Source organism: Osmerus eperlanus, chromosome 24 (genome assembly GCF_963692335.1).
Source record: "Osmerus eperlanus chromosome 24, fOsmEpe2.1, whole genome shotgun sequence".
NCBI classification, from domain to species: Eukaryota; Metazoa; Chordata; class Actinopteri; order Osmeriformes; family Osmeridae; genus Osmerus; species Osmerus eperlanus.
This window is the reverse complement of record NC_085041.1, coordinates 6,753,347-6,780,345: the sequence shown is the minus strand read 5'-3', so window position 1 is coordinate 6,780,345 and position 26,999 is coordinate 6,753,347. Positions and strand designations below refer to the sequence as shown.

Genomic DNA, 26,999 nt, shown 5'->3' with positions numbered 1-26,999 from the left:
GGGAAATTATTTTAGCGTTTGTTGTATGCACAGTTTCCCAGCCGCTGTGTTTTTCGCGTCACATCCCCCGTCGCTGGAGGAATGTCGAAACCGAATGATTTAAAAATAGCAGCATCTCTTTGACAGCCTGCTCTGGTGACTCTCGTAGCATTGTGGTGCGAGAAGCAGGAATGCGAAGATGGCTACAGACCTAGGAGAGCTGCTGGTCCCCTATATGCCCACCGTCAGAGTCCCCAGAACAGGAGACAGGGTTTTCAAGAGCGAATGTGCCTTTTCCTACGATTCTCCCGTAAGTGTCTCATCCACTTGCAATTAAGACGTTTGTGTCGCAAGCTGTGAACTCATCCAGTGTGTTGCCCTAACGTGAAAAGCTACGCAGTTTTGAGGTGGGATCTACTGGGTTCAAAGCCACCCACCGTTCCCTTGAGCGAGAGTCTGGAGAAATAAATAATTTAATGTTGTTTACATCTAGTGGAATGGACTTTCCTTTGTTAAATGGCTTAGTAGGGGTGTATTGATAACGTAGCCTAATTCATACCACAAATACCTGCACGGGCTGTGTTTTTATTAGAATAAAACAAAAACAAATGTACGTTTACATATTTCCAGTGGTGATAATGAGTCTGAGGTTTAAAACCCATGTTTTCGAGTGTTTCTGTGCTCAGTCTGACTCATCATAACAGGCATGCTGTGGCCTATTGGAAAAAATGTTTGGAAATGAAATTTGGGGGGAGTTTTGACAATATGTCACGCATATTTAGCCAGTGAGAGTTTACAACATAGGTTACTTTGTAATACGGCCTTACATTTGATTCCAGCGATACCACTCGACCCTGTAATTTTGATATGGCTATAGATCAAACTTTCGATGCAGCCTCAATCGACCTTCAAACACAACAATTGATCTGCTGAATTAAACAAACATAATAGGAACTTTTGCCTCAACAACTTTACTTATCTTAAATCCTAATAAAAATTTTTTAAAGGTGACTCAGCTGTCTGGAGTTCATCAAGACTGAAGACTTATTTTTAACCAAGCGCTGTTCAAGCTCGTATGTCGCTCTGAGCCACTTAAAGGTTTGTCAGAATATTTATGAGGCCCACTTCTAATAGCAGATACAGGTTAGTATGGACAGAGGTGTAATTCTGCAGAGCCACCGTTAAACGGCACCATAGTTGGAACTGAAGTTGTAGGCCAGTAGGCCAAGTCTCTGTTATGGCATGTGTTTTTGGAAAATGACATGTCACATCGCTTACTTTTACAGCTGGTGGACAATTAGCTATTACCAGGCTGTTTTGCAATGTACTAGAAGTTGCTCCTGCCAACAGCCAGAAACGTTCATCACTATCCTCCATTGACTTTAACAGCATCCTAGAAGTAATAGATTATTTTGCCCTCAATTCAGATGAATTTGGTAGTTTTGGACAGAGCTTAATTTACTATTGAATGTATCCCGTGTATACACCTTTTATAATAGTCTTCATTTGTGGGGTAAGGATGGGTATGGATGTCAATCTGAATTATCCATTGTTATATAAATATAATACTTGCGGGACAAATAGGAGAAGAAAAATCTGAGATTTTATGGTAGTGAGAACTTCTTCATTTCAAAACATTGGAAGTTACAGAAGGATTATTATGTATAATGGCTTTATACAAATAATGGTCTTCTCACTTCTATGATATCGTTCAGTTTACCTTCTGACATCTATCATGAAACAGATGTGATTTTAATATGGCGCTAGTAGCAGCAGCCTCTTGTTTTCTTTCTATTCTCAAAATTTAAATGTAATATTTTGGCAAGTTCATATGGATACCACATTCAAGATGGCACCCCCAGGCAAAGCCCATGATTAGTCTGTATTAGAGAAGAGAACCTGGTTGATAAACCTAGTATTAAGTTGTTAATATTATCCATACCTAACACTGAGTAAGTTTATGTAACAGAATGTGCAAAAGTGCTCCCAAAACCTTTTGTAAGTTTGGATAGCCATTGCTATTCACCCAAGTGTGTTTCTGTTTGTGTCGGCAGGAGTCTGAGGGGGGCCTGTATGTGTGCATGAACACATTCTTGGGGTTCGGAAGAGAACATGTGGAGAGACATTACCGCAAAACTGGACAGAGTGTTTACATGCACCTTAAACGACACATCAAAGAGGTGAGTGAGGGGTCACACTGCGTGGGGAAACGTTTCCACAGTCGTGCACCAGGTTTTGCATTGGTTAAATTGACATTGGCTTAGATAATATTATTTGCATACCCATGGATTTTTTTATATTGACGCCTATCATTTCTTACTCCCCTTTATTGTTATTTAGTTTCTTCAAATATTATACAAATAACAAAGATGTAACAGACGCTAGATTGTAGGTTAAGGCCTTTAATGACAGTTGCTTTGATTGTGAATAGGCATTTTCACCCATAACCTTTTTTTCTGATTTATTGGTCTTTGTTGTCCCGTGTGGCCTGATACAAACTCCAATGAAATGTGCCGACATGTAAATTCTTCAGTTACAACATTGTTCAAAATCTTTGTTCTTGTCAATGGCTTACTGTTACTGCACATTAAATATCAAGTGACTACTTCAAGTAAATTTGGTTCATTGTCAATCAAGACTAATCAAGATATTAACTCTTTTGGCAATAGTTAACTGTAACTTAGCTTTTATATAGATTTAGAGTTTTTGCCAAATCTATCAAACAAGTTGTCAAGATTTGGGAAGTGATTAGAACCAGAACCGCTTGTTCTGATGTTGGCCTATACATGCATATTTATCTTCATATAGACAGGAATCAATCCCATTAGTAAAACAAAGCCACCATCACCCACAACATCACCCCCCCCCCCCCCCCCACCCGCCCCTAAGTGTTTCTATTTCCATGCCTGGATCCTACCAGAAACAGCTGGCCACATTCTCCCGGCTCCTGTGTCTGCTGTTTTCCCATGAGCCCTCTCGCTCCCAGAGTGTGTCAGCATTCTCTCTTGGCCTGTTCCGTGTTCCTGTCCGCCATCCCACCCATTGCACAATAGATGGGCCTCTGCCTGATTAGGACTGGATCCCAGGGATTCAATAAGTACTACAGTCATTACAAAATGAGTTTGCCACCATTTGGGGGCGTATTTGTAATAGTAGTACGATTACTGATTGATCTTTCACATCCTCTGCGGTCATGCTCTTGTATGATTTAGGATGGATAGAATTGGCAGTTTTTTGACAGGTGAATCTGCACTGTGTGCATTTTGATATGTCTCTGCAGACATGTGATGCTACACAGCAGTCATCTGTGTCACAAGGCCACACTAGGGGGTTTCCCCACCATATTACTTGACACATATTACTTGAAACATTTCCATTGCAGCTGGCTCTGAAGGGCAGGGAAATTTGATCAATGTGAAATTCTGCAATCGGGCTTTTATATTCTAATTTTAATTTATGTGAAAAATATAAAACATTTATGTCTGATTTTCAAATGTTTATTTCATTTATACGAGAACCTAAAAGGGATTTCTTAAAAGGAAATGTATGTTTTACCACATATATCAACCCTATTTTTACTCATGTTCCTTACAGAAACCCACAGGTGCCGCAGGTGGTGCTATTCCCAGAAGAAGAAATGGCAAAGTGTTTCTAGGTAAGCCTCACAAAGGACTTATTACTATCTCTGTAGTGGATACTGAATAGCCTCTTACACGGAACAGGTATAGATTTATACCTAAATGGAAACTCAAATATTCTTCCACAGCCCAGTATTGTTAAAAAAGCCCTTGTACTTGCTTAAAAAAATAAGCAAGTTATCATTTGGGGAAAAAAAAGATAAAGTGAAACAGAAACAAGCAGCAGTCGGTCAACACTTTTTTCTACTGGAGGAACATTTCTTTTTGGCACCAAATATGTGATTCGGGGGTTAAAATAACCAATACTTTCATCGTAGTCTTAATAATTATAATTAAATGCATCGCAGCAGACATACACCAACTTCCTAGTCACTCTATGCTGAAAGCGACATATCCCCATGTTACCCCCGCCCCGCCCCCAAGTCCTTTCTTGCCATGTGTCCTAAATTTAGCTCATTTATTTGTATTGCTGTTAGTAACCGTTCTAAATCCAAAGTGCCACATGCCCAGCCTAGAGTACTGATAGGAGGGTTGGTTTACAGTGGGCCGCCCTGTCGGCCTGTCACTTGGTCGTCTTCAGCTGCCGTCCCCCATCACCCTCAGATGACATGCTTTTGCCACTGGCTGCCATGACACGGGCGGGAGAGACTCTCAGGTGTCTCTAACCCTTCCAGACTGGCGTTCTAACAACCTACTACTGTCCCCATCTATCTTTCGTTGTGCCCCTAGAACCACCTCCCTTTCCATTAAGCCCTCCTCCGCCACTACTGTACATGGGTGCTAGGCTACTCAGTACGCTCCACTGTACAACAATTTGTCTGTTGCGGTTATGACATGACTAAGTATCTTAACAGGTCTGACCCCATTCTGTTGGGACTGGATGGTTCTAGCTTGTTGTCAACAGGACAGCCCCCCCCCTCCACCCCCCCCCCCCCCAACCCCACCCATCAGGGTTTTGACACAACTGGAACCAGAGGACTACGCAGTGCTTTGGCATTTCCATAACAGAGTGATGATCTTATCAACAAGCTAGCCCCAACCACACAGACGTCATCATGGAGCTAAAGGCGACAGGCATAAGCTGAACATCAGAGAGCAGCTAGATAGGGTTCAGTGGGGATTGGATGGGTGCTCTCCTCTGGACCATCTGAGAACAATAAAAGATACAAAGTGGGAATGTTAGACAAACGCTTTAAACACTGCGAACACTCATGACATCACCTGTCACCATTATCTTCACTATTAGCCCAGTTTATCAAACATATGTTAAAAGGCACCATATTTAGACTTTTTTAAACTTTTTTATTTTATTCCAAAGGTCTATGAAACCCATCTTTTTAAGTAAAATTAATTATATAAAGTTGTATTTATTTATGTTTTTTTAGTCCTTTTCCAGAGGTGGTATGCCTCCATCGTTCATATTAATGAGCCGTAGCCCTGATTGGATGACGTTATTGGCTCCATGTTACTGGCTTTCTAAGCAAAAACCTTTTGGGAATCATCCCAGAATGATCCGTTTGTAATGAGCCTGGTACCCAAAGGACTTTGAGAAATTCACACAGCCGACACGTGTTAAGACAAGCTTTTCCTATTCAAACCAAAAAACTATACCCACATATCACAATTGTTTCATTTTAAGGGTGCAAAGCTGCCCTACAACTAACAAGCTAACAGCCTTTTTTTAGATACATTACGTTGATCAGTGTATAGCAAATCAATACGGGAAGTAAGAGGTTCTGCAAAAAATAATCATCATAACACTTAACATTATTATTAGCCTTCGGTTATGTGGTGTACAGTATGTTCTACTCAACACTTGGCGTCGGAAAGCTCAAGTATATGAAACAGACCAATCAACCTCCACAACCGCCAGTATTAAGGCTGCGCTCATCAGTCACTGTCTCACGGTAACGTCTGCTTTCTCTCTCAAAGATTTAGAGCTTAATCGTGATTTTAACGGAGACCATTATGAGTATGAAGACGAAGCCAAGCTTGTTATATTCCCAGACCACTACGAGATCCCCTTACCAAATATTGAGGAGTTGCCTGCACTGGTTAGTGAGTGTGTGCGCATGCTGTTTTTGTTTGTGTATGTGTGTGTGTGTGTGGTGTGTGTGTGTGTGTTTGCTAGGCATGATGAAGGTAGAGTCACGTGATACTATTTGGCTTCTCTAGTGTAGTGATATCTTTTAGTGCAGCGTGTGGTTTTTCTTTTGTGTGCGTAGCGTGTGTGTTGGTTCCCTGCCTTGTGTTTGTTGTTTGCTGTTGCATGTATCGACTTTACGGACTCTGCATTCCCTCTTTGCAACTCCCCTATTTCTCAGTGAGTGTTAAGTCTTGTCACGTAAAGATGAACTGACATGATGCTCATATAAACGCCCTACAAATGGATACCTCCTGTCATCCATTCAGCTTCTTGTCTGCCACACAGACACAGACCTCTCCCAGCCCCACAGTCCGACACATCCTTCCTTCACCAGACCCTTGGCCCTTTTGTCCCTCTTGACTCCCAGGTGACAATAGCGTGCGACGCTGTGCTCAACGCCGCCTCGGCCTACAAGAAGCAGGAGCCCGACTCCTGGGAGGAGGAGATCCAGGTGTCCAAACATGCCAGGAGTCTCCGACAGCTGGACAACGGAGTGAGGATCCCGCCCAGGTAACCAGGCAACACCGGACCCCGATCACTTAACAGTAGAGCAGACTTTTCCACCTCCAGTTGGGTTTTCGAACGTGTCTCGCCTCGAATTCCGGGTCTTTTCCATAGCTCTCTATGAGTTCTTTGCTATTCGATTATCAACTGTTAAAATGTGTTACCACAAGTTGTAACGGTTCAGAAAAGAGGTATTTGAGAATGTGCTGCACACACCAATCTACGATGGACGGTGGGAGACAAAAAAATAAAAATGAAGGATTCATTGAATTTGACATAGTATGACGCTTTATCTGCGAAGGCCAGCAAAATGAGATAAGAAGTAAATGTGGCGGCTATGGCGATAATTCTGAATAATTCTGAAGGTTAACCGGTCAATTATAGCTCCGAGCAGGCAGCAGCCCAGACAGATGCACATGTACAGCTGCTCCAGTGTTTGGCGGTGCTCAGTCACACACAGCAAGCACAAGCTAAGCTGTTTGCGACACTGCTGTCACCAAGTTAATATAGCCATACCATTTACAAACAATACTGTATGCATAGTTATTTCCCCCCCTTGTAACCTATAATAAATAGTCTTTGTGCGGGTAAATGTTTTCTAAAAAATAAAGCACACTCAGGACTTTTCGTCCCTTCTTTCCTTCCTTCTGTCCGGTCAGTGGATGGAAGTGTCAGAAATGTGAGCTGAGGGAGAACCTGTGGCTGAACCTGACGGACGGAGTGGTGCTCTGTGGGAAATGGTTCTTCGACGGGAGTGGCGGGAACGGCCATGCCCTGGAGCACTACCGAGAAACCAACTTCCCTCTCGCGGTTAAACTGCACACCATTACCCCCGATGGGGCAGGTAATTGGGCGGAACAGGGGCTAGCTGGTTTGGGGTACCTGTAACCGTTTGAATGCTAAAGTATTGTTTTTTTAGTGAGGGGAAGGTGGGTGTTTGCATATTGAAGAGACTACACAGCATATTAAGCCGGCGCTCATTTGTGTGAGTTAAATTGTAATTATCCTTCTTATCTTTTGTTTTGCCTTGGTTTTACTCAGATATTTACTCTTTTGACGAAGAAGAGGCAGTGCTGGACCCACACATATCAGAACACTTGTCACACTTCGGCATAGACATGCTACAGATGCAACGGGTATGTTGATTTCCACTCAATCAGTGTATGAAGAGGACCCATTGTCCTATGCCCTATTCATTCTGGGGTATCTTTGATCTTTGACACTGTGCAAACCTTTCTGTCTCTGACTCTCGCTCACTCACTCACTCACTCACTCTTTCTCTCTTTCTCGCACACACATACACTCTCACTCTCTCTCTCTCTCTCTCTCTCTCTCTCTCTCTCTCTCTCTCTCTCTCTCTCTCTCTCTCTCTCTCTCTCTCTCTCTCTCTCTCTCTCTCTCAGCCAGAGAACGGCCACCACACAGACACCAACGTGCGGCCACGTGTGAGCGAGTGGGAGGTGATTCAGGAGTCGGGGATGAAGCTGAAGGCCGTGTATGGTTCAGGTTACACCGGCTTCAAGAACCTGGGAAACAGCTGCTACCTCAGCACGGTCATGCAGGTCCTCTTTAGCATCCCCGAGTTCCAGAGAGCGTGAGTACCTGGTTCCCACGATGCACTGGGGTTGGGCAGTGTGAGGCATGGAGGCATGTTTTGAAATGGGAGACTGGGATGATAAAATGTGTCTATACCTTTTTAATGAATGTGATTATAAAACACAGAAATTCAGTGTTTGAAATCAACACATGACTAAAGTTTGACATCTCTGCATTTGTAGGTACGTTGGAAATCTACAGAGGATATACGACTATTCACCTCTTGACCCAACACAGGACTTTGCCACACAAATGTAAATAATCGCCGTATTGCATAACATCAAGTGTCTCTAACGATCCCCATCCCATGAGAACATGGGATGGTTTTCATCGATTCGCTAAGTGAGCTTCACTCAGCAACTTCACGCCAACTGTTATCTGATCAACTAGTCTTGATTAAGCACATTAATTAAGTCTGTCATGACTTCGTCCTGGTGTGGTGAAGAATTTGTACAAAATCTATCACAACTAGCAATCTAAAAAAAGCTGCTGTGTTGCAAGTACTTCATACATTTATAATGCATTATTTTACAATGACATGACATGATTATAACGTGTACCATGAAGAGAAGTGCTACTTGCATACACCGATAGGCATGCTCAGAACCATAAACACACATACAAACATACAAGCACACACTGACACACACGCACACACTGGCCAAAATGATACATGAGAAGGTCTCTGGGCAGGTAATGAATATTGGTCATTGAGACACAAAATGTTGAGAAGGGCTCATGATCATGTGATCGTGACCTTAACATTGTTTATTATTTGGTGCAGGTTGTCATGCTAAATCAGGATGTTGTTTCGAACTCGAGCCAGCTACAAAGTGCATGCATGTGCGATTGATGTTTAACAGATGTGTTTAAATTATGGCTCAATACCCCCCCCCCCCCCCCATATTTGTAAATGTATTTTATTTTCTTCAGAAACTTGACTTAACTTTAACTTGACTATTAAAAGATGGTTCAGAAAGTCATGTAAACATCAACTCACAGGGATTCAAATACAGAGTCAGCTGACTTAACGTGGTCTTTAACTTCCTGTACCATCCGGTGTGAAGCTGAGGTGATAATAGGTTTGTTTTGATTTGTCTCACAGGGCCAAACTGGGCCACGGGCTGCTTTCAGGCCTGTTCTCCAAACCACCCATGAAATCTGAACTCATTGAACAGGTGATGAAAGAAGAACACAAGGTATTAGACTGGGTATGTCCAGCACGGTATTTTGATTTGTAATGTTGTAATGTAATGTTAGCATGCAAGTACATACTGGTAATGGATGCAAAACCTTCACAGTTTGTGGTTGTCAGTTAACATTTGTAGTGTTTGACCACTGAGAATCTGAGTCTGTTTGTAGCTTTCTGATAGAGGATCCATTGGGTGCTGAAACTCCCATAAATTAATATTTTTTGAAGTTGTCAGTTGGTTTTAAACTCCGCCATAAGATGATGCCTACAGGTTTGGAGACACAATGTCAGATTTAATTGTGCTGTGACCTTTAGCATTGTGCCTAAAATAGATTGTTGCCACAGTCCCCAGGGAACAACTCAAATTCCTCTGTGACCACACTTGGTAATCAAGGTCTTAATAGCGGATTGGTTTATTTGGATGAAACAGGATTTTCATGCTTGTTACTGAAATTATATTGAGTGTCCCAAAGTTAAAAAGGCTTCCTATTTCTGTTAACCTATAGATTAAATGAATACATGTTAAATGTCCTGTACTATTCACTGTAGCTGAAATGAAATGATTTGATCTTTATTACACTTTCTTTTTTTCGCCTTTGGCTCATATAATACCACCTCACAGAGTTTTTGTTTGTAGAGATCAACATGGCTTTGGCCTTTGACAGCTCTCTGTCCCAGTGCTTCATTGAGACAGTGAGAAGGAAGCTACAAAAGCCTATTGGGACACGACCACACGTATATCTGCAGGCCCCTAACTTCCTGTTAGCCCTTATTAGCTCCAGTAAATGATAGGCTTGGCCAGAGGTCCTGCATTTCCTCTCTGAGGGTACAGACAGGTTTGGACACACACAGACAGCTGGCTGAAACGCCATTGCATTATAGGCTGGGGGATGGTGGAATGATATTCAGCAATGTTTTGCGGCCATGCTTCAAAGTATAGTATAGTTTGTGAGCGCTACACGCTTAAGTATCATTAAAATGTATTTTCCTAAAGTGTAGTTACATTTGGCATCTCTCTCTGCCTAGACATCTAGCTGCTTAATACACCAACTGCTTGAACATAAGCAGTTTTGCGTCGTTGCTGGTGAGGCTCATCCATTGGTCGACATCCAGCTGTCAAGTATTCCAGCAAAGACTCTATGCTCTCCAGTAACACTGGTTGGCAAATTAGATTTTCCAAATACCGCCAGTGTAAAGACCCCTGAGGTAACCTGCAGATTGTCTGCTTGTTTTGTCGGAGGAAAAGGGAGAAGCTTCCGGCATACCTGTTTGTTGTTGTTTGTGTTTGTTGATCCGTGGGCACTTTCTCCGTAAGTGGATGCCCGGGGTTAAATCTGATGGCATGAGTATCTGCCATGTTTGCTGATGATTTGGTGTCTTGTCTTTGTGTGTGTGTGTGTGTAACTCCTTGTTCTCCTTCCAGCATCAGCAGAAAGGAGTCTCTCCCAGGATGTTTAAAGCCTTGGTCAGCAAGGGCCACCCAGAGTTCTCCTCCAACAGACAACAGGATGCCCAAGAGTTCTTCCTGCATATCATCAACCAGGTGGAGGTGAGTAGAGAGACTGGATCGCAGTGGGGAGCTGGAAAAATGTATAATGTGTTAATTTAAGAGACAGTTTTATCCAAAGTGATGTACAGTATGGGGGGGGGGGGGGTTTAACCTGTGACCTCATGATTTGCACTCAGGTGCCTTTTCAACTCTCTGGAAAAGCCAGATCAATATATAAAACCATATAGACATTTAAAATTAAAGAAATTATAGAAAATGAAACCAAAATATTAGTGAACTCTGATATTTATTGCACTTTTGGCAGTCTGGCCACCGGGCCTTGTGACAAGAGGGGGGTGGGAGTGGAGAAGAAGCAGTGAGAAGGGAGTCATTTTTCATTTTATTTTTTTATGAAACAGCCCTCAGACAGTCCTGGCAAACAACTTGTGGTCCGAAGTGACTTTCTCAACAAGGTTAAATTTAGACCAGCCCCTATCTGTTTCACAGGCTAACCAATGCTTCATATTTTGCCCCAGCCACAGGGACCATACTTAAACCTCACACCTCCCCTGTCCTCGAAACAGGACAACAAACACTGGCTACTCACTACAGGCCTGTTTATTTACCCTGGATAATTAGGCTACTTAAAATCTCATTTGTTTTATAACTTTACCTTATTTTAGGCAACAGGCGCCATGTAAAGGTATTTTCCCAGTAGTGCACAAATAACTTCACAAAGATCCAATTGAAAAGGGGCCCTGATTTAATCATGAGCATGTACTACCCGACTAGAAGTGAACTAGTCAGACAGAGAGACTGCCGACGTCATAGCAACCCAATAGCAACTTTAAACTCGGCCAGTTAGAAGTAAAATTATATATTGTGTATTTCTGTAGCTTCTTAGAATAGAGACTGCAGTATCAACACTCCATACAAGACTGGCCAGTTCATCACAGAGCCATTAGCCTCAAATAAACACTTGGAACACTTGAAACACTTGGACCCAATGACCGCTGGCCCCTGGCCACTGATTGAGCTTATTGACCTCTCTCCTGTTCAATTTCTCTTTCTCTGTCTCTTTCTCTGTCGTTCTCTTGCCCGACCCCCCCCCCCTTTCCTCACCTGCATCTCTCCCCTTCCCTTTACCCCCCTCCCCACTACCTCTCCCTCGCCAATCTCTCTCCCTCCCTCCTGTCCCCTGCCCCCCCATCGTTCTCTCCACCTCCCCCCCCCCCCCCCCCCCCCCCTCCAGAGGAACTCTTCGGGCTCAGAGAACCCCAGCGACGTGTTCCGCTTCCTGGTGGAGGAGCGCGTGCAGTGCTGCCAGTCGCGGAGGGTGCGCTACTCCCAGAGGGTGGACTACCTCATGCAGCTCCCCGTGCCCATCGAGGCAGCCACCAACAGAGGTGAGGGGGGAGGGCCAGCTGTGCCCTGAGCTGCGGGCACAGCTGGCACTGCCACAGGGGGAACCTCAGCAGGAGCTCCCCGTGAAAGGGCACCGGGGATTCCTTTGGGAGCTCAAAATCGATGAGCTTAGGGGAGCGAGAGAGGGGATGTGTTTTTGATGCCGCAGAAAGCGCGAGGGATTTTAATGAGACGACTTGAGACTAGGAGCGGTTTGTCATATTTGACATGTCTTGGTCTGGCCTATAATTGTATTTCATGTGCTTAGGGCTTTGTTTTAGTCTACTGTTAGTCTACAGTAAAGGTCGTCTAGGTTCTCAAACAGCTTTTTTAGGTCATCAAATTAGCATTGTCAGTGTTTTCTCTTACAAATTCTATCATATTTTTTTTGTTGTTATAGTGAAACAGACCTTTGGCCTTGTATTTGGGAAAGTATGGTCTTTCTTGCTTGATTATGTACTATGTGTGTTGTGTGTTGTTTGTACATGTTAATATTTGGGTCTCGCAGAAGAGCTAATAGCGTATGAGGCCAAGCGGAAGGATGCAGAGGAGAACATGCGGCTGCCTCCAGAGCCTGTGAGGGCCCGTGTTCCCTTCACAGCCTGCCTGCAGGCCTTCACAGAGCCCGACAACGTCCCCGACTTCTGGAGCTCCGCGCTGCAGGCCAAGTCAGCGGGAGTCAAGTGAGGAACATTCTAAGTCCCGAGGCCAACCCAAGGCGGCGATGTTCTGCTGCCACCCGTTACGTTCCAAACTGCGACGGCGGCGTTCGCCTGTCTTCTTTCTGTCCTCCTTCGTTTTCACCCTGCCTGAAATTGTCCCCCATCTCGTTCCAGGACCTCCCGCTTTGCCTCCTTCCCAGAATATTTGGTTGTTCAGATTAAGAAATTCACATTTGGCGTGGACTGGGTTCCAAAGAAGCTAGGTGAGAAAGCATTTAATAAACACACAGTTTTGTCTCTTAAATACTATAGAATTAATAGAATATGAAGGATGTCAATGCTATTTTATATAGATGTGCTTCTTGCATTTAGTGCAGAAACAAGGTTATTTTCACTGACAATTTGGGATGACATTCAATCAATTCTGTGACTGTCCAGCAGAGGACAGTATGACACTGAGATTCACTGAGGTACTGAAATCCAGCAAGAATTCAGACAGATTGGGTGCATTACCTCACCTGAGTTGACTTAAAACTTTCCCAAAAAGCGCTGAGGAAGGTTAACTATTTATGAGAAATGGGATACAAAGTAGGTCATTGCTTCCGTTTGCACTTCAAACACTTGTTTCAACTTTGTCAACAGTATGAAGCAAAATTGCCAAAGTCATTGGTCAAAGTTTGTGCTAGTAAAAGTAAAAACATCTTAAGGTCTCACCTTGTGATTCTTTTGAAGTTTTCTGGCGATTCTTTATGCATTTTGCATGGCCGCTTGCATAGTCACAGACAGTACACATTACTTTTCGAAGTTCCAAAGACCAAGTCTTGGTCTATAACCTTTCCAATCCTGTCCAGAACACCCTCTGTCATTTCACTGTTTCTCATGACCCACCCAGTGACGGGATCAGATTTACATTTGAGTTTATCCTAGCTAATCTGTAAAAGTTTTTTTCTTCCCTCTCCTCAAATCTTTTTGCCTGTCTTGTAACACGAGCACATGTCTCCTCAGACCTGGGCATTGAAGTCCCAGACTTCCTGGATCTGTCCAGACTCCGCGCCACAGGTCTGCAGTCAGGAGAGGAGGAGCTCCCGGACCTCACGCCACCCATCGTCCTTCCGGAAGACACCAGAGGTAACCTCAGAGATCCGAAATGAGCTCAGTAGTCTTCTAAGTCATGCACCTAAGTCCATCTGTGTCTAAGTCTGATAGGTATTTGTCTAGATTCTGGAAAACGTCACACTTTTGAATGATGGAATCTTGTCACTACTACTTGCTGACCCAACAGTCAGTGTAGATCAAGCCCTCATTACAGATACAAATCAGAAAGCTGCTTACTGAAAATAAATCATGTTTTTATTGACAGTGACCAACCAGCCACCTGTGCCTCTTTCTCGCCCCGTCCAATCGATTTAGTGAATAATCCCATTAACAGCCAGCTAATCTTTGTTTTACTTTCAACAACTTTCCACATTTTACATGTTGAAAGCCAAGAGAACTTAGTTAGACATTCTTATATTAATCTTACATCTACCTACAAACAGCCTAGCAAAACATGTATCTTTTTTTATTCAATTGAGAAGAAGAAACTATGAGCCAATGCGTTCAAACTGACCAGAGTGCCGGAAACAGATCTGACTATGCATTCATCAAAGGATTAAACAGAATTCTTTAAACAACAACAAAGGGTGTCCCACAGGGATCGATTCTAGGCCCAACTTCACTCTTTCTATCGCTGGTATTGATTTATCTGTTCAAAGTTGTGACCTGGACCTGTATGCTAATGACCCTAATGTATGCCTTTTGCTACCAAGGTGGACCAATCTCTTTCTTGGCATTGCATTTACGAGTCTTTCGTTGAGTTGAACTTGACATTTCTAATAATTTAGACATTATTTACGAGAATACTGACGCCACTTTTGAAAACATTTGACAGACTGTCACGGTGTTGCTCGAGCTACCCTTTCGGTACATGACTGCCCTCTTGAGTCATGTAGTACGGACTTCTTTATGGTTCTGTTCATCACATCACGCCTTGTTCTTTTATCTCTCTCATGCACTTTTGACAGATTACCAGGCGTGGGTTTGTCTCAAGGTCATTTTGGTTGCATAAGGATTAGGAAAATCAGCATCTAGATATTCCAATGACCTTTTTTTCTGACCTCTTTCCTGGAACAATCTCGAGAGTGACTTACAATTGGATACACGAGTGCCTTTAGGCCAGTTTAAAGGCATGGTTGCAGGCCTCTGTTTGAATTATTTTGCTTTCATTAAGTCTGAGCAGGTCTCCCTCAAAAAGAGATTGGTGTCTCAAAGAGACCTCTTGCCATAATAAAAGCAAGTAATGAAAGTAAATACATCAAATGAATCGCAATCATGTTGCATGAAGTACAATGTGACATGGAAGGACATGTCTTCCATTGGCGTTAAGATTGAGTGATGTGGTGGACTTAGCTGCTTACATAGTCATTCTAACTATCTACTAGTTTCTTTTTCTCCTTCTCTGATTTGTCCAAACGATATTCTAATTGAAACGACTTTTCTTCCTTTTGAGTCTGTTGTTGTTGGAGAATCAAGCTAAATCACTTCCTCTATGTGCCCCTAAATATTTTAGGCGCTAGACATGGTCTAAGACATTCAGGCACTCAGAATAGATGTTACCATCTGAAAGAATTCTATATTAGGCATTTGCTGCTTTCTTGAAATGACGTTGTTCAGGTAGCTTAACCATCATTTAGTAACCTTTCTTATCCGTGAAGTGAATACAAATTAACCAATGTTTGAATAACCTCGCAACAATTAGGTACTTTTACCTAAGTGTGCAAGTCATTGTCAAAACCCTTATTCTATCCGATTTCTCTGACAAGGTAACAGCATTTTAACAGTGTAACATGCAATTTACGTTCCTCCGGACGGCACAGCATGTAAGGAGAGGGGGAGTCACTTCTATTGATTGTAAATCACAGCTCTAAAATGAGAGGGCAACAAGAGACCATGGTTGTGTTCAATACACGTGATTTATATAGCACTCGTATGATAAGCCTCATAAATCCTAGATAAAAAAATGCATTGCCAAGTGGCCTCAAATACATGTGATAGATTATGCCATGGTCAACTTAGTTTTGTTTTCCGAATAACAAGGACCTCCAAAGGATTTCTGTTAATCAAGCAAATAGTTTTCCCCATGTTTCTGGAAATGCATCATTTCCCAATAATTAGCTATTTCTTTATTTTAAAATTGGGTATTGATTGAGTAGACCTTGGTGCCGTAGAAAAAACAACGTTACAAATGATTCCTCAGTCGCGTCTGTCAGTGCTTTCTGCAAAGCAATGTAGGGAGGGGAAAATGTGTCTCACTGACCCAATGTATAGTGATTATGTTATGGATGAAAAATTGTTTGGCTTACGTTCGATTGTTAGACCAAACCTGTTTTTCCCTCTGAATTGAATTTGCTTATTATTCTCTCCTTGGTTCAGTGAGGCGAAACCCAATTGTAATGAATCACAAGCCAGAAGGGCCTAAGCTTGTCACTCTTTTGCCATTGAAAGACACCCTTTCTTTGCTCTACTTTCAGATAACTCCATGAACTCCCTGGACTGTAAGTATGCCGTTTCTCCTGTACCCGATCTTACATTTGTACATGTAACCAATTTCTATAGATGTACAACCACGAAACACATTATTCTAGGTTACAGTGACTAATGACAAATGCTGCGGAGGAAAAGTCTGATGATGCAAACATATGCAGCTGCTGAGCTAGCCCCACAAAACCTGGCCAAAAAGTTTGCTCAGAGGAGTGGATTGGGGCTGTTATCAATCTTTTCGACTTCTGTTTGGTGAAGGAAAAAAAAAAAGAATCCCTCACTAAACCTCTCCCCTGGCAGTTCTTCTCCTGTCCTGTTTTTAATGAGGCCCAAAGAGAGGACCACCGCAGACCGATACGGCAAAACAAAATAGGCCACTCGATTTGGATTCGCCTACTGTACGTGTGTGTTTATGGTGTATTTGTTTTCTCTGGATGGTCCTTAGCTCCAGAAATAGACGAGGCGGCGGCCATGCAGCTGGCGGAGATGGGCTTCCCACTGGAGGCCTGCCGGAAGGCGGTGTACTACACAGGCAACATGGGTCCTGAGATGGCCTTCAACTGGATCATAGCCCACATGGAGGAGCCTGGTAAGGACCCGATGGACAGTTGGATGCACAGGCCCGGCATGTTCCCGACCTCTTGAGTTTAGAAGCCGCGCGTGTGTGTGTGTGTGCGCGTGCGTGTATTCCGTTTGGAAAGCAGTTTTTTTGTGTGGACGTGTGAGGCTCCTCACCTCCGCGGAGAGCGCGGGAGTGTGTGCGTTTGACATACCTCGTCTCATTTGTCTCAACCGTTCCCCGACAACAGCGTCGATGTTGTCGGGGAACGGCCTCCCACCCCGAGGCTGCTGTCAGTTCATTCTGGTGGTTAGCTCTATACGCACTGGTATATTTGCACCACTTAATGGGTCATTTACAGCCCAAACGTCTCCCGTACTGCAGCATTCATGAAAACCAAACCAACCAGGCAATAAACATATTTGTCTCGCGTCACGTCACACATCGTCGTGCGCACAAACAAATGGACACAAAACCGCGGAACCCGACTGTGGCAATAATCACACGAGGACACATGGCGTTCATTTTGATTTGTAGCAGAAACCGATAACGCAGCCGGTAGTCAACAGGACGGTAAGTAGAGGGGTAACCTTTTCATTTGACCTCCACCCTTTCATTTACCTTCCCTCCACCACACTCCACTGGCTGCCTTCACCGTGAAGGCAAAGTCATGTCTGTAGTAGTCATGGTCCTAGTCACTGTACTCCCCATCTCATCGTTATATAGCTACGCATGGACTGTATGAGGGTGGATGAACTCTAATTTAAACAGACCTTTCCTCTCACACAGTGTGAGCTTTCAGTTCAAGTATGTGCAGAAAATTCCGTTGTGAGACAAAGGATACGGATAAGTTAAACAACATGTGCAAAGGTTTCTCATTCCTTATTTATTAGCCATTGTTAGTCTGTAACTTTCCAGAAAGTTAATCATAATAATAGTGGTTAACGGATGCATAATAATTTTTACCGTGCCATTTCACAGGCAATTACATCACCTGTCACTGCATGTGTGTGTGTGTGTATGCGTGTGTGGATTGCATGCCCTTATGGTCCATTGGTCTGTACATTTTTAAGTGTGTGCGTCACCTTATTTACACGCTACCGTGTGTGAGCATGTGTAAGCGTATTTATATCGTGACCTATTTTTCAGTAACCACAATTTTACGTTTACTTATGTCGCACACAAGTTGTGTGGACTCAGTATAGCTACATAACATTTGTGCTCAAACTCGTCTGTCTCCAGTATCACACAAACAGTTATGGATTTAAAGAGAGGAAATCTCAGTTTGTGACTAGGTTTTTATATGCATGGGGCATCTATTGTACCTATAGCCTTGTATTCCCTTTGTCACAAAGCTTCTCCATTTTTGCTGAAATATAAATGTGCTCCGATTTTTAAAAGCTGTGCCCAGTTTTTTAATGGATACCAGTGTCTACATATATATATATATATATATAAAAAATAAAGTTTTGCAGCAAAGTCATGAAATCCCCAAAAGAAAAAGAGAAAAGGTCAATGTACACCACGGCCGTCTTTCCTTTTCCCTCCCCGCTTCCAGACTTTGCCGAGCCCCTGGCTCTTCCCACCATCCTGGAGCCGCTCCCCTCTAGCAGCAGCACCAGCATGGGGGCCACCCCCCTGGACAACCAGCCCCCCGAGGAGAGCATCGCCATCCTGACCTCCATGGGCTTCCCTCGCAGGCACACCGTCCAAGCTCTGAAGGCAACGGTCAGTGTCCTCCCGTCCCGGTTCTCACTGGAGAGGAACCGTCTTGAGTTCTGTGGGCCTTCATGGAGATAGGAGTACAGAGTTCAGGGCTTTCAGAGTGTAAACTGCTCAACAACTTTTGCTTTTCGAGGTTTGTGATTTGTTTTGGGAAACGATATAAGCGCCTGGTAAATGAATGCATGTAAACGATCGGGAGATCTTTCCATCTTGTTTTGTGAATAGGGTCTTTTTCCAAAGTTATAAAGTTTATCTTAATATTATTAATATATAATGTAATGGCATTACATACTTGGCCTATGACCTGGCTTGATATGCTACAACTTTCACAACTTCTATGCCTACAGTGGCTAGAGATGTTTTACTGGACTGTTTACAAGTAGCCTCAGTCTCGGCCGGACATGGTGTTCTCTAATAGGCAATCACTCACGCAGCATTATAGATATGAAAACACCACATAAGTTTAGCCCAGGGTCGAGGATTTAGATGTTTCATTTTCTATTTCTGATAAGTTAAGATGGGGTCATTTTTGTGCTGTCTAAAGCTCATTGTATACCTCTACATTGAGGTCACAAGGACTGATTGATTTTAGCTCCAAAGATCGCACCTATTCCTGTTGTGCACCCACCTGCCCCGCAGCCAGAACAGATCAACACCAATTTCAGTCTTCCACCCCAAAATGGACACGGATATCCTTGCTTATCGTCCGTAATGCCTCCAAACACGACGCCTTCCTAAGTCCTCTTATTAATGAAAAAGAGAAGGGGCCCCCCAAGGCCGCTCTGGAGGTGTGAAACAGCGGAGGGTCTCGTGGGCGGTCTAAATATAGCCCTGCAACAGAGGGAAGAAGTGTTCAACCTCGATGGCCTGCCAGCCTGCCTGCCTGGGCATGGTCTGGGGAAGCAGGCGGCCTCACCCCCCCTCAGCCCTCCCTCCCTGCCCGCCCGCACCCTCCTTCCACCCATACATGTGCTCTCCTTGTAGGCCTCCGCTGTGAATCACGCTTTTATTTTGGATTCGAGGCGATGGCTAAATGAGGGGTTTGGCCACACTACCACGGCCACCTCCTGGCTTGTCGAGACTGAGACTGAGTAAGGAGGTTTAGAATGACAAGTGACTCATGTTGATAGCGCTTTATTCAGTACCAAGCGTAGCTAGCATGTGAAGCGCGGTTGATTTTTGAGGAAACCGAACGCATGAAAGTGAACGACCGCACTGGGTCAGCCCGTTTCCATCTCCTTCCCATTCGTTGTCCCCCCCCCCCCCCCAAAAAAAACTCCCACGTTTGTCATTTAAAACCTTGTTATTTCCGACGCCACGTTTCCATCGCTGTCCTTCAGAACAACAACCTGGAGCGGGCTCTGGACTGGATCTTCACCCATCCGGAGATGGAGGAGAGCGACGCCCTGTCGGACGTAGCCGACACGGAGCCCAACGACAACGTCTTCTCCAACGCCAACTCCCACAGCGGCTCCACGATGTCTCCAGACCAGGACACGTCAGGGCCCCGCGTCAAAGATGGGCCTGGACGTGAGTGAATCCTTGAACACAACCACTGATAGATTAGCAGCTACTTGGCCTTTTGAAGGGATACAAAGAGATTTGGTGGTTATGGGTCATTTCTTACTCTCCCAGTAAGAGTTAGATACATAGAAATGATATGCAGAACTTTGTCTAAGTGCAGTTTTAATGTATTTAAGTTGAAGGTAGCATCTGTTAGCTTAGCGCAAATGCTGGAGGTCAGGGCTATTCACGAGTCAGCCTCTCTAAGGTCCTGTGCTGTTAGGTACAAGGGCCAACCAGCTTGTAACTTGCTTTAATCACTTGTGACAAAAATACTGCTTCATCCATTCCTTCCAACAGTTTGCAGATACAAGATGGTAGTTCAGGTTCAGATGTACATATGTACGTAATGTACACAAGTGTCATTTGTTTACATGGCCACATTTTTGGTTGAGCAGAGAAAGTTGAGCGTGGTTTCGATGTTTATTTCTTGTTATTGTAGGTCGATGGGGTACTATCTTTGAGACCTGGGTCTGATGTTTTTGTTCCAGGTTACGAGCTCTTTGCCTTCATCAGTCACATGGGTGCATCCACAATGTCTGGTCATTATGTGTGTCACATCAAAAAGGAGGGAAGGTGAGCCACTGGATATTAAAATGAGAATGTGTCGTCATCGGTGTCGGACACAGTCAAATAGACTGATTATATACATATAATACATATTAATAATGCATATAAATACGTGAAATACGATGATATATTGTATTTTGTCTTCGTAGGTGGGTGATTTACAATGATCACAAAGTGTGTTTGTCGGAAAGGCCTCCAAAAGACTTGGGCTATGTCTACTTTTATCATCGACTGTCCAGCAGTTAGAGCCAGTCCCAGCCATCGCCCTCCACCCTCCAACTCCAGAAAACTACAACCAAAAGACTGGAAGACAAAGGCAGCAGCAACAACAACAATGGAGGCTACATAAATGGACAGCCCAGAGTCAAGGTGACCACCAGCTTGACGCGCCACTCAAGTGTCATTCAAGAGCACCCGGGAAACATATGGAAGACCAAAAAGGTCAAAGAGGGGAACTGTACGTCTGTGGTTATTGTGTGCTTGTGTGCGTTTTACATGTGTCTTTTGTGTACTGTGTAGTTACCGAGGAATGTGTGCAATTTCAGTTAACGGAGTACTTGGCACAAAATAATATCACATATCAGATTGTATTACCGTATTCATTCTATATGCCTTTGGCAAATGTGCCAGTAATATGAAGTAATATAAACTTTAAGCGTATTAGAACACGCTAGAACACTTCACTGCCAGCCCTGAAATGCCCTGCACTGATACAAGAAAAAAATAATCATACAATATAGCTTGGGGCCATGCATGGAATGCTGGGAAATGTTACACTTCCATAAGATGGATCTGAGGACATCAGGAACTCCTAACATGTGGAACTGCACATAGCCAGTCAGAAAACATAGCCATGGATAGAAATAGATAATGCAAACAATCTACTATAGACAGTCTACTATCTACTATACTACATTTTGGATCTGTCTTAATGGGTATCATCTCAACCAGTATTGATTGAGAAAATAAGTTCAATCTTTGTGACTTTTTTGTTTTGCTGAGGGGAAAAAGGTTAGCCTGTGCAAATCTGATCATTGGCTAAGATAGTTTTTCCCCACATCATGGCATCGAAAAAGCATTTTGATAGCAATGATTTTATATCCAAACCATCTCATAATGAAAATAAACATCGCACAATTGTTTTATACCTTGAACTACCCAAAATGACATCTGTTGAATGTCATAGAAATCCAGCAACTGAATGTCAACCAAAATGCTGACGACTTTCCAGTAGCATTTCCCCATATCCTCTTGGACTTCTGCAACTGTTGGTATCCTCCAGTAGAGAAACTCTTAAAACATTGTTTGGAAAGCCCCAGTTCAAGTATTTTATAAATGTATTAATACAAAAATAATTTTGCCAGCCTGGGTTGTATTGTCTACCATAACAGTAAAGCCGGCTACATTCGGTTGCCCCACTAGACAGAAATCATTGTTTTGTAAGGAAACACTCCCAAATGTAATGTTTGTCCAATGATAATACAGTACTCTGATTCTGTATCCAAAAATATTTGCATTTTCCATGCTTCAACTTCAACTGGATGTGCTTCAACACCAGCCATTGGTTTTGTGTTGGACTAGAGTCAAAACTATATGCAATACGCACTGGAATATATTCTCTTGAGGACAGGACAGCTGTACTAAGCTGCACAGCTTTCCTCAGAACAGTCCTTCCGTGCATTAGCGTTAGCATCAGTTAGCGGTCGGTGCAGTGCTGAATGTGTCTACTGATGGTGCTCACTGAAACCAAAAACCTCTCCTGTCAGCTTGGATATTAAAATTGACCGTGTCAATAAGTGAACTCCTCTTCTGATGCACCACACACACACCAGCTCCTGTGTATACTGGGTTTACTCTGATTATCAAATCGTGCTCTTTCTCTTGTGCTTTGGCTTGGCAGCACATATCACCTTTGTCGCATGTGGATGTCTCCTTATATATTCATGATTCTGGAGCCATGTTAATGTGTCCACAGGTGACGCGTGTGCGTGTGCGTGTGCGTGGCCTGTACTGTTCAATTTCATTCACTGAGCAAAGAATCGTTTAACAAACCGAACATACAATGTATGAACACACACGGATGGAAGGCTGGATTCTTTCCTGGCGCTGCTCGAATCATAATGTCTTTGACTTCTCAAGGGAAAGCTGGTTAAGGGGTTTGATAGAGTAGAACCTCTCAATTGTGTTTGGAGAAGATTTAACTCTCCTTAACATCATTCAAGGTTTCTCATCCTTGTCAGATATTACTTGATAAATGGCTTCGGTGTACAGTGTCTATGCAGCCAGGGAATTCTTAATGGTTTCTATGCAAGTCTTTTGTTTCTGTGATTTTTTCCCTTCGGCCACATTGTTAGCTACCTACAGCGGGAGAAATATACGATGAAAAAACGTCGCTTCGAAGTATTGTATTGTCCTCCCCCCACACCTTGGTTTCTCTCACTGGAGCCTCTTGCTGTCTCCACCACTCTCAATCTCTCTCTCTCTCTTGGTTGTCAAAGGTAACGGTTTTGCCTTTGTGCCACAAAAACGCCTTTGTCCTGTCAGCATGTGCACTAAACAGGCATTTAGTCATTTGGATTGTACAATTGTACTTTTTTTGTTTATTTTTTCATTTTTTCATTTACCCAAATGTCCTTTGAAACTTCACTTCTCGATTTTTACTCGATTTTTCTTTGCCTTTTTGCAATCAAGTTTGTGCCAATCCACTAGTTTTCATTAGAGTTTCATTTTGTTTAAAGTTAACTTTTGTAATGTATGTGTTTATCCAAATATTGCCTAGGTTACAGTATTGTAAAGATAAACATGAATACCATAAATGTAATGTAACATATCTATGGTACTGGTTTCTTGCAATGTTTGGATAGTTCAATAAACACATTTGTTGACATTAATTCGTAGTCATTTCCTTTCTTAAATTCAGAATATAAACATTTGTTGTAAACCCAAACATCATTGCTGCAGGTTCTTAATAGCATTCCCTCAATGGACATTTCCCAAACATATGCAGCCAGTCAATCTTTGTAATGTAGGTGTAGGTAAAAAAATACGGAATTGTTATTGAGCAAATGTACATGTTTGCTGATGTATAATAAGAAAGGACACAGACAAACTTTGTTACAAGAATTTATTTTAAAAGTTTACTTTCATACTGTACGTGTGAAAGGTATTAATGCTTTCTCTAGTGGTTAAGTATACTGGGAGAGTATGCGTTTACGTAAAATATTAAATAAAGTATTTCAATGTTTGATTTCTAAATCATTCTTTGCATCAAAATATTTGATCTATTAGTATGTGTGTTGGATATACAAATAAACTTAATAGAGTAAACAGCCATTGTAGAATGAGTGGGTCAAAATAAATAAATTGTACACAAGATACAGAATAAACAACTGTCTGATGCTTTTGCTCTGAACAGGGAGGTCTGCTGTAGATCCTCCGGGTACATGCATGACAAAGTTCAAGGTAGTACATCAATTTCTGAAGTAAGATTTTGGAATCACCTAAAGAGCCTATATACTGTAAATGTGTGCATTCGACTAAGTCATGTTTTGTATCTTGTGTACAATGTATATATACTGAATAAATACACCACGTTATCAGTGTAGCGTGATCAAAGTGCTCTGTAAAAATATTGCATGTAATATCATGGTATATTTAGATCTTATAAGTAGGGGGTCAAGAGAAAAGAAAGCATGTCATGAAATTGCATGCATAAAAATGAAATGGCATTCAAAAAGGAGCATTAAGGAATCTAGCATGCAGTCAGCTAGTATGAGTTCATCAGAAGCATGCTTTCAGCTACATCGTCATCACACCTGAGAAGTTTCTAGAAAAGGGAACTTGTCATCAAGCATTCTAAGTCAATGCACAGAAATATACAGTCTTTTACAGTAGTATCGTATGTAATACGTTCAAAAACAATCTTTAAAAAAATAATTTGATCTTCTACATAACTACATTGTTTATTTTCATTCAAAATGCAAAAAAGAAAAGGCCTACTAGCCCATAGGAAATCAGAGGGACTTTGAGGAAATCACAAAACACCAGATATCCTGGTTTCAGCTTCAAACTACAATTTATGTTGCTGACCATTAAGACAATTGGGAGGCTTAGAGACAAAGAAACATCACTCACTCATGAATATAAATCACCATCTGCAGACAGGGAGACAGCCAATCACAGCCCCAGCTGTGTTTACTGACATAGCTAGAAAATGTCCATAGAGGTTGCACTACCACATCAGGCAACATACTGTACGCAAACTGGATAGTAACCCAGTCACATCCTTGCGGCTTGCGACTTTAAAATCGATAATACTGACAAGAACAATGTTTTCCACATCACTCCGGTGACATTTTTGTTTTCATGAGATGCCGTATAATTAGTGAAGGAGGGGAAGGAATCCGTTGGTTGGTTGCCTGGACGACATCAATTAGAGAACAGTGGGGGTGCTGAAGCACGCTCGCCCAACAACCTTTGACATGAGACAGTCTGCTGCTGTGTCCCCCATGGTTCAAAGCAACCCCCCCCCCTATGCAGATTATCAGTGGCATGCACACAACTGTCGTGTCTCCATACTAATGTCTTCCTCCTTGATGTTTAAACGTTGGGGTCCACACAAAAGGCCTTTTCGCATGCTCTGCTTCGGTCATCGGCCTATTTCCTTCTGAATTCTCTGATAGGGATATCATTTGAAATAAATACAGTTGTATAGATCAGTTGAATTGACAGGGCCATACTATGCGTCAAATGATTTATTCGCCTTCTTTTGAGAATGGTTGTCGTGTGCAGTCGAGGTTGCTGTCCACAGTGGCCTTTGCACACCATGAGGTAACTAGAGGATGACTTATCCAGAGGAGTCTAAGGGAATCGTAGGCCGACTGGGAGATGTAAAAGATGTGAAGGCTGTGATAACTTATGAAGCCAACGTCATAGCCACAGTGCTGATACCAAAAGGTTTTAAAAACACAAGGGCAAAGTTAAACTGAGTGTCAGTTTAGTGTGTTATCCCATTTAGTGCATTCTATGCCCCATTGAGTGTTTTTGTCCTATTAAACAACACCAATGATTCTGCTGACTGGCCAAACTACTGGAGAACAAAAAAGTGCTTACAGGAAAAAATACAAATGAATAAATTGGCAAACTTTTTGTGAGTGCCTCTCTTAAGTGTTCCCTCCAAATCTCTTGGCATACCTAGTAGAAACCATGAAAGCAGTCAAACTTGGAAGATGGATGACTGGAGTGATGGTGTCTCTGCTAGACCCTGATAACATTCTATCAATGTGCAGAAACAGCACTTCCTTTTGGTCCATTGAATCATGCAGGGCAGAGGCATTTGACAATTCAAAATGGCCGCATAAAACATGACCTTTGCATAGGTACCAAAACCCATTTCTTTCCTCTTAAACTATCAACCTAAACTGACATTGTCAACCTCAGCTGGTAAACATGGCAACACAAATCTACTTTACAGAGAATGTAAGAGACTTCCTCTCTGCTGTATGGTGATGGGGTGGCATGTGTTTCCCAGAGTGACTGTCAACCTGCCATCTGTGACGCTGCGATCCCACTGAGCCGTTCAGCACCAAAAGCACACTTAAAGGGCTAGTATTTGTGTTTGACGTGAAAACAACAGCTCTATCAAATAACAGGGAGGATGTGGACCCTTTCGTTTGGTATTTTAGGGGCCTCCACACTTCAATCACCAAATATGGATATGCAGATAACGGTGATACGGTGAAAGTTCAATAATTAATCCTCTAACATGCACCCTTCATCTTTTAAGAAATAGGGAGAACACAAGTACACAGACCGGGTTCATTGAGAACTGCAGAACTTGCAGTTCTGAGGGAATATGAGGGTTTCCAGCTTCAGCTTTAGTGTGCGTCTCTCACAACCGATGAGGATAAAGGGAAGGAGAAGTGAAGTGAAGCTAGGAGAACTCTAGGGGAGTCAGATGGCTGAGCGGTGAGGGAGTCGGGCTAGTAATCTGAAGGTTGCCAGTTCGATTCCCAGCCGTGCCAAATGACGTTGTGTCCTTGGGCAAGGCACTTCACCCTACTTGCTTCGGGGGGAATGTCCCTGTACTTACTGTAAGTCGCTCTGGATAAGAGCGTCTGCTAAATGACTAAATGTAAATGTAACTCTGCAAAAATATCTGGCTTCAGAAGCATTGGGCAGAGTGTAGTTTAGAGGAGGCAGAATCAGGAATAACCAGTCTGAAAATGGCTTACAATTTGTTGCCATAAAAGTAGTGTAAATAAATCGTTGTCCACATGCATTTCGAGTAAGGCTTTAACAATCCGGCTTGCAAACTCCGGTCGGATCCGGAAATATAGCAGTTTGTTTTTGAAAGTGCACACTCAAAGAAATAGGGTAATTCTCAAAATCATG

At 42.8% G+C, this 26,999-nt stretch overlaps 1 protein-coding gene across 4 annotated transcripts; it reads left to right on the top strand.

The window, feature by feature from the left end:
- The first annotated feature begins 126 nt into the window (after positions 1–126).
- On the top strand, positions 127–23,497 carry usp13 (ubiquitin specific peptidase 13). 4 transcript variants are annotated; one of them, XM_062450335.1, is made up of 22 exons: positions 127–289; positions 2,034–2,159; positions 3,574–3,634; positions 5,550–5,671; positions 6,131–6,273; positions 6,927–7,111; positions 7,309–7,403; positions 7,671–7,861; positions 8,046–8,117; positions 8,969–9,062; positions 10,479–10,604; positions 11,797–11,950; positions 12,457–12,631; positions 12,785–12,873; positions 13,616–13,738; positions 16,180–16,203; positions 16,635–16,778; positions 17,286–17,321; positions 18,307–18,476; positions 19,814–20,003; positions 20,528–20,612; positions 20,756–23,497. In XM_062450335.1, exons 1-22 carry the CDS (start codon positions 179–181, stop codon positions 20,850–20,852), a joined length of 2,613 nt encoding a protein of 870 aa, XP_062306319.1. In that variant the 5' UTR covers positions 127–178; the 3' UTR covers positions 20,853–23,497. The 4 variants fall into 4 exon arrangements, with proteins under 4 accessions (XP_062306319.1, XP_062306318.1, XP_062306321.1 ...); XM_062450334.1 differs by having other exon boundaries at positions 8,969–9,074; XM_062450337.1 differs by lacking the exon at positions 17,286–17,321 and having other exon boundaries at positions 130–289.
- Positions 23,498–26,999: the final 3,502 nt, after the last annotated feature.

Excerpts from the sequence above, each read along its gene's own strand:
- usp13 (XM_062450334.1), top strand. The coding sequence starts at position 179 with ATGGCTACAGACCTAGGAGAGCTGCTGGTCCCCTATATGCCCACCGTC. Across the intron at positions 6,274-6,926 it reads GGAGTGAGGATCCCGCCCAG|TGGATGGAAGTGTCAGAAAT; the intron begins GTAACCAGGCAA and ends CTGTCCGGTCAG. Across the intron at positions 10,605-11,796 it reads ATATCATCAACCAGGTGGAG|AGGAACTCTTCGGGCTCAGA; the intron begins GTGAGTAGAGAG and ends CCCCCCCTCCAG.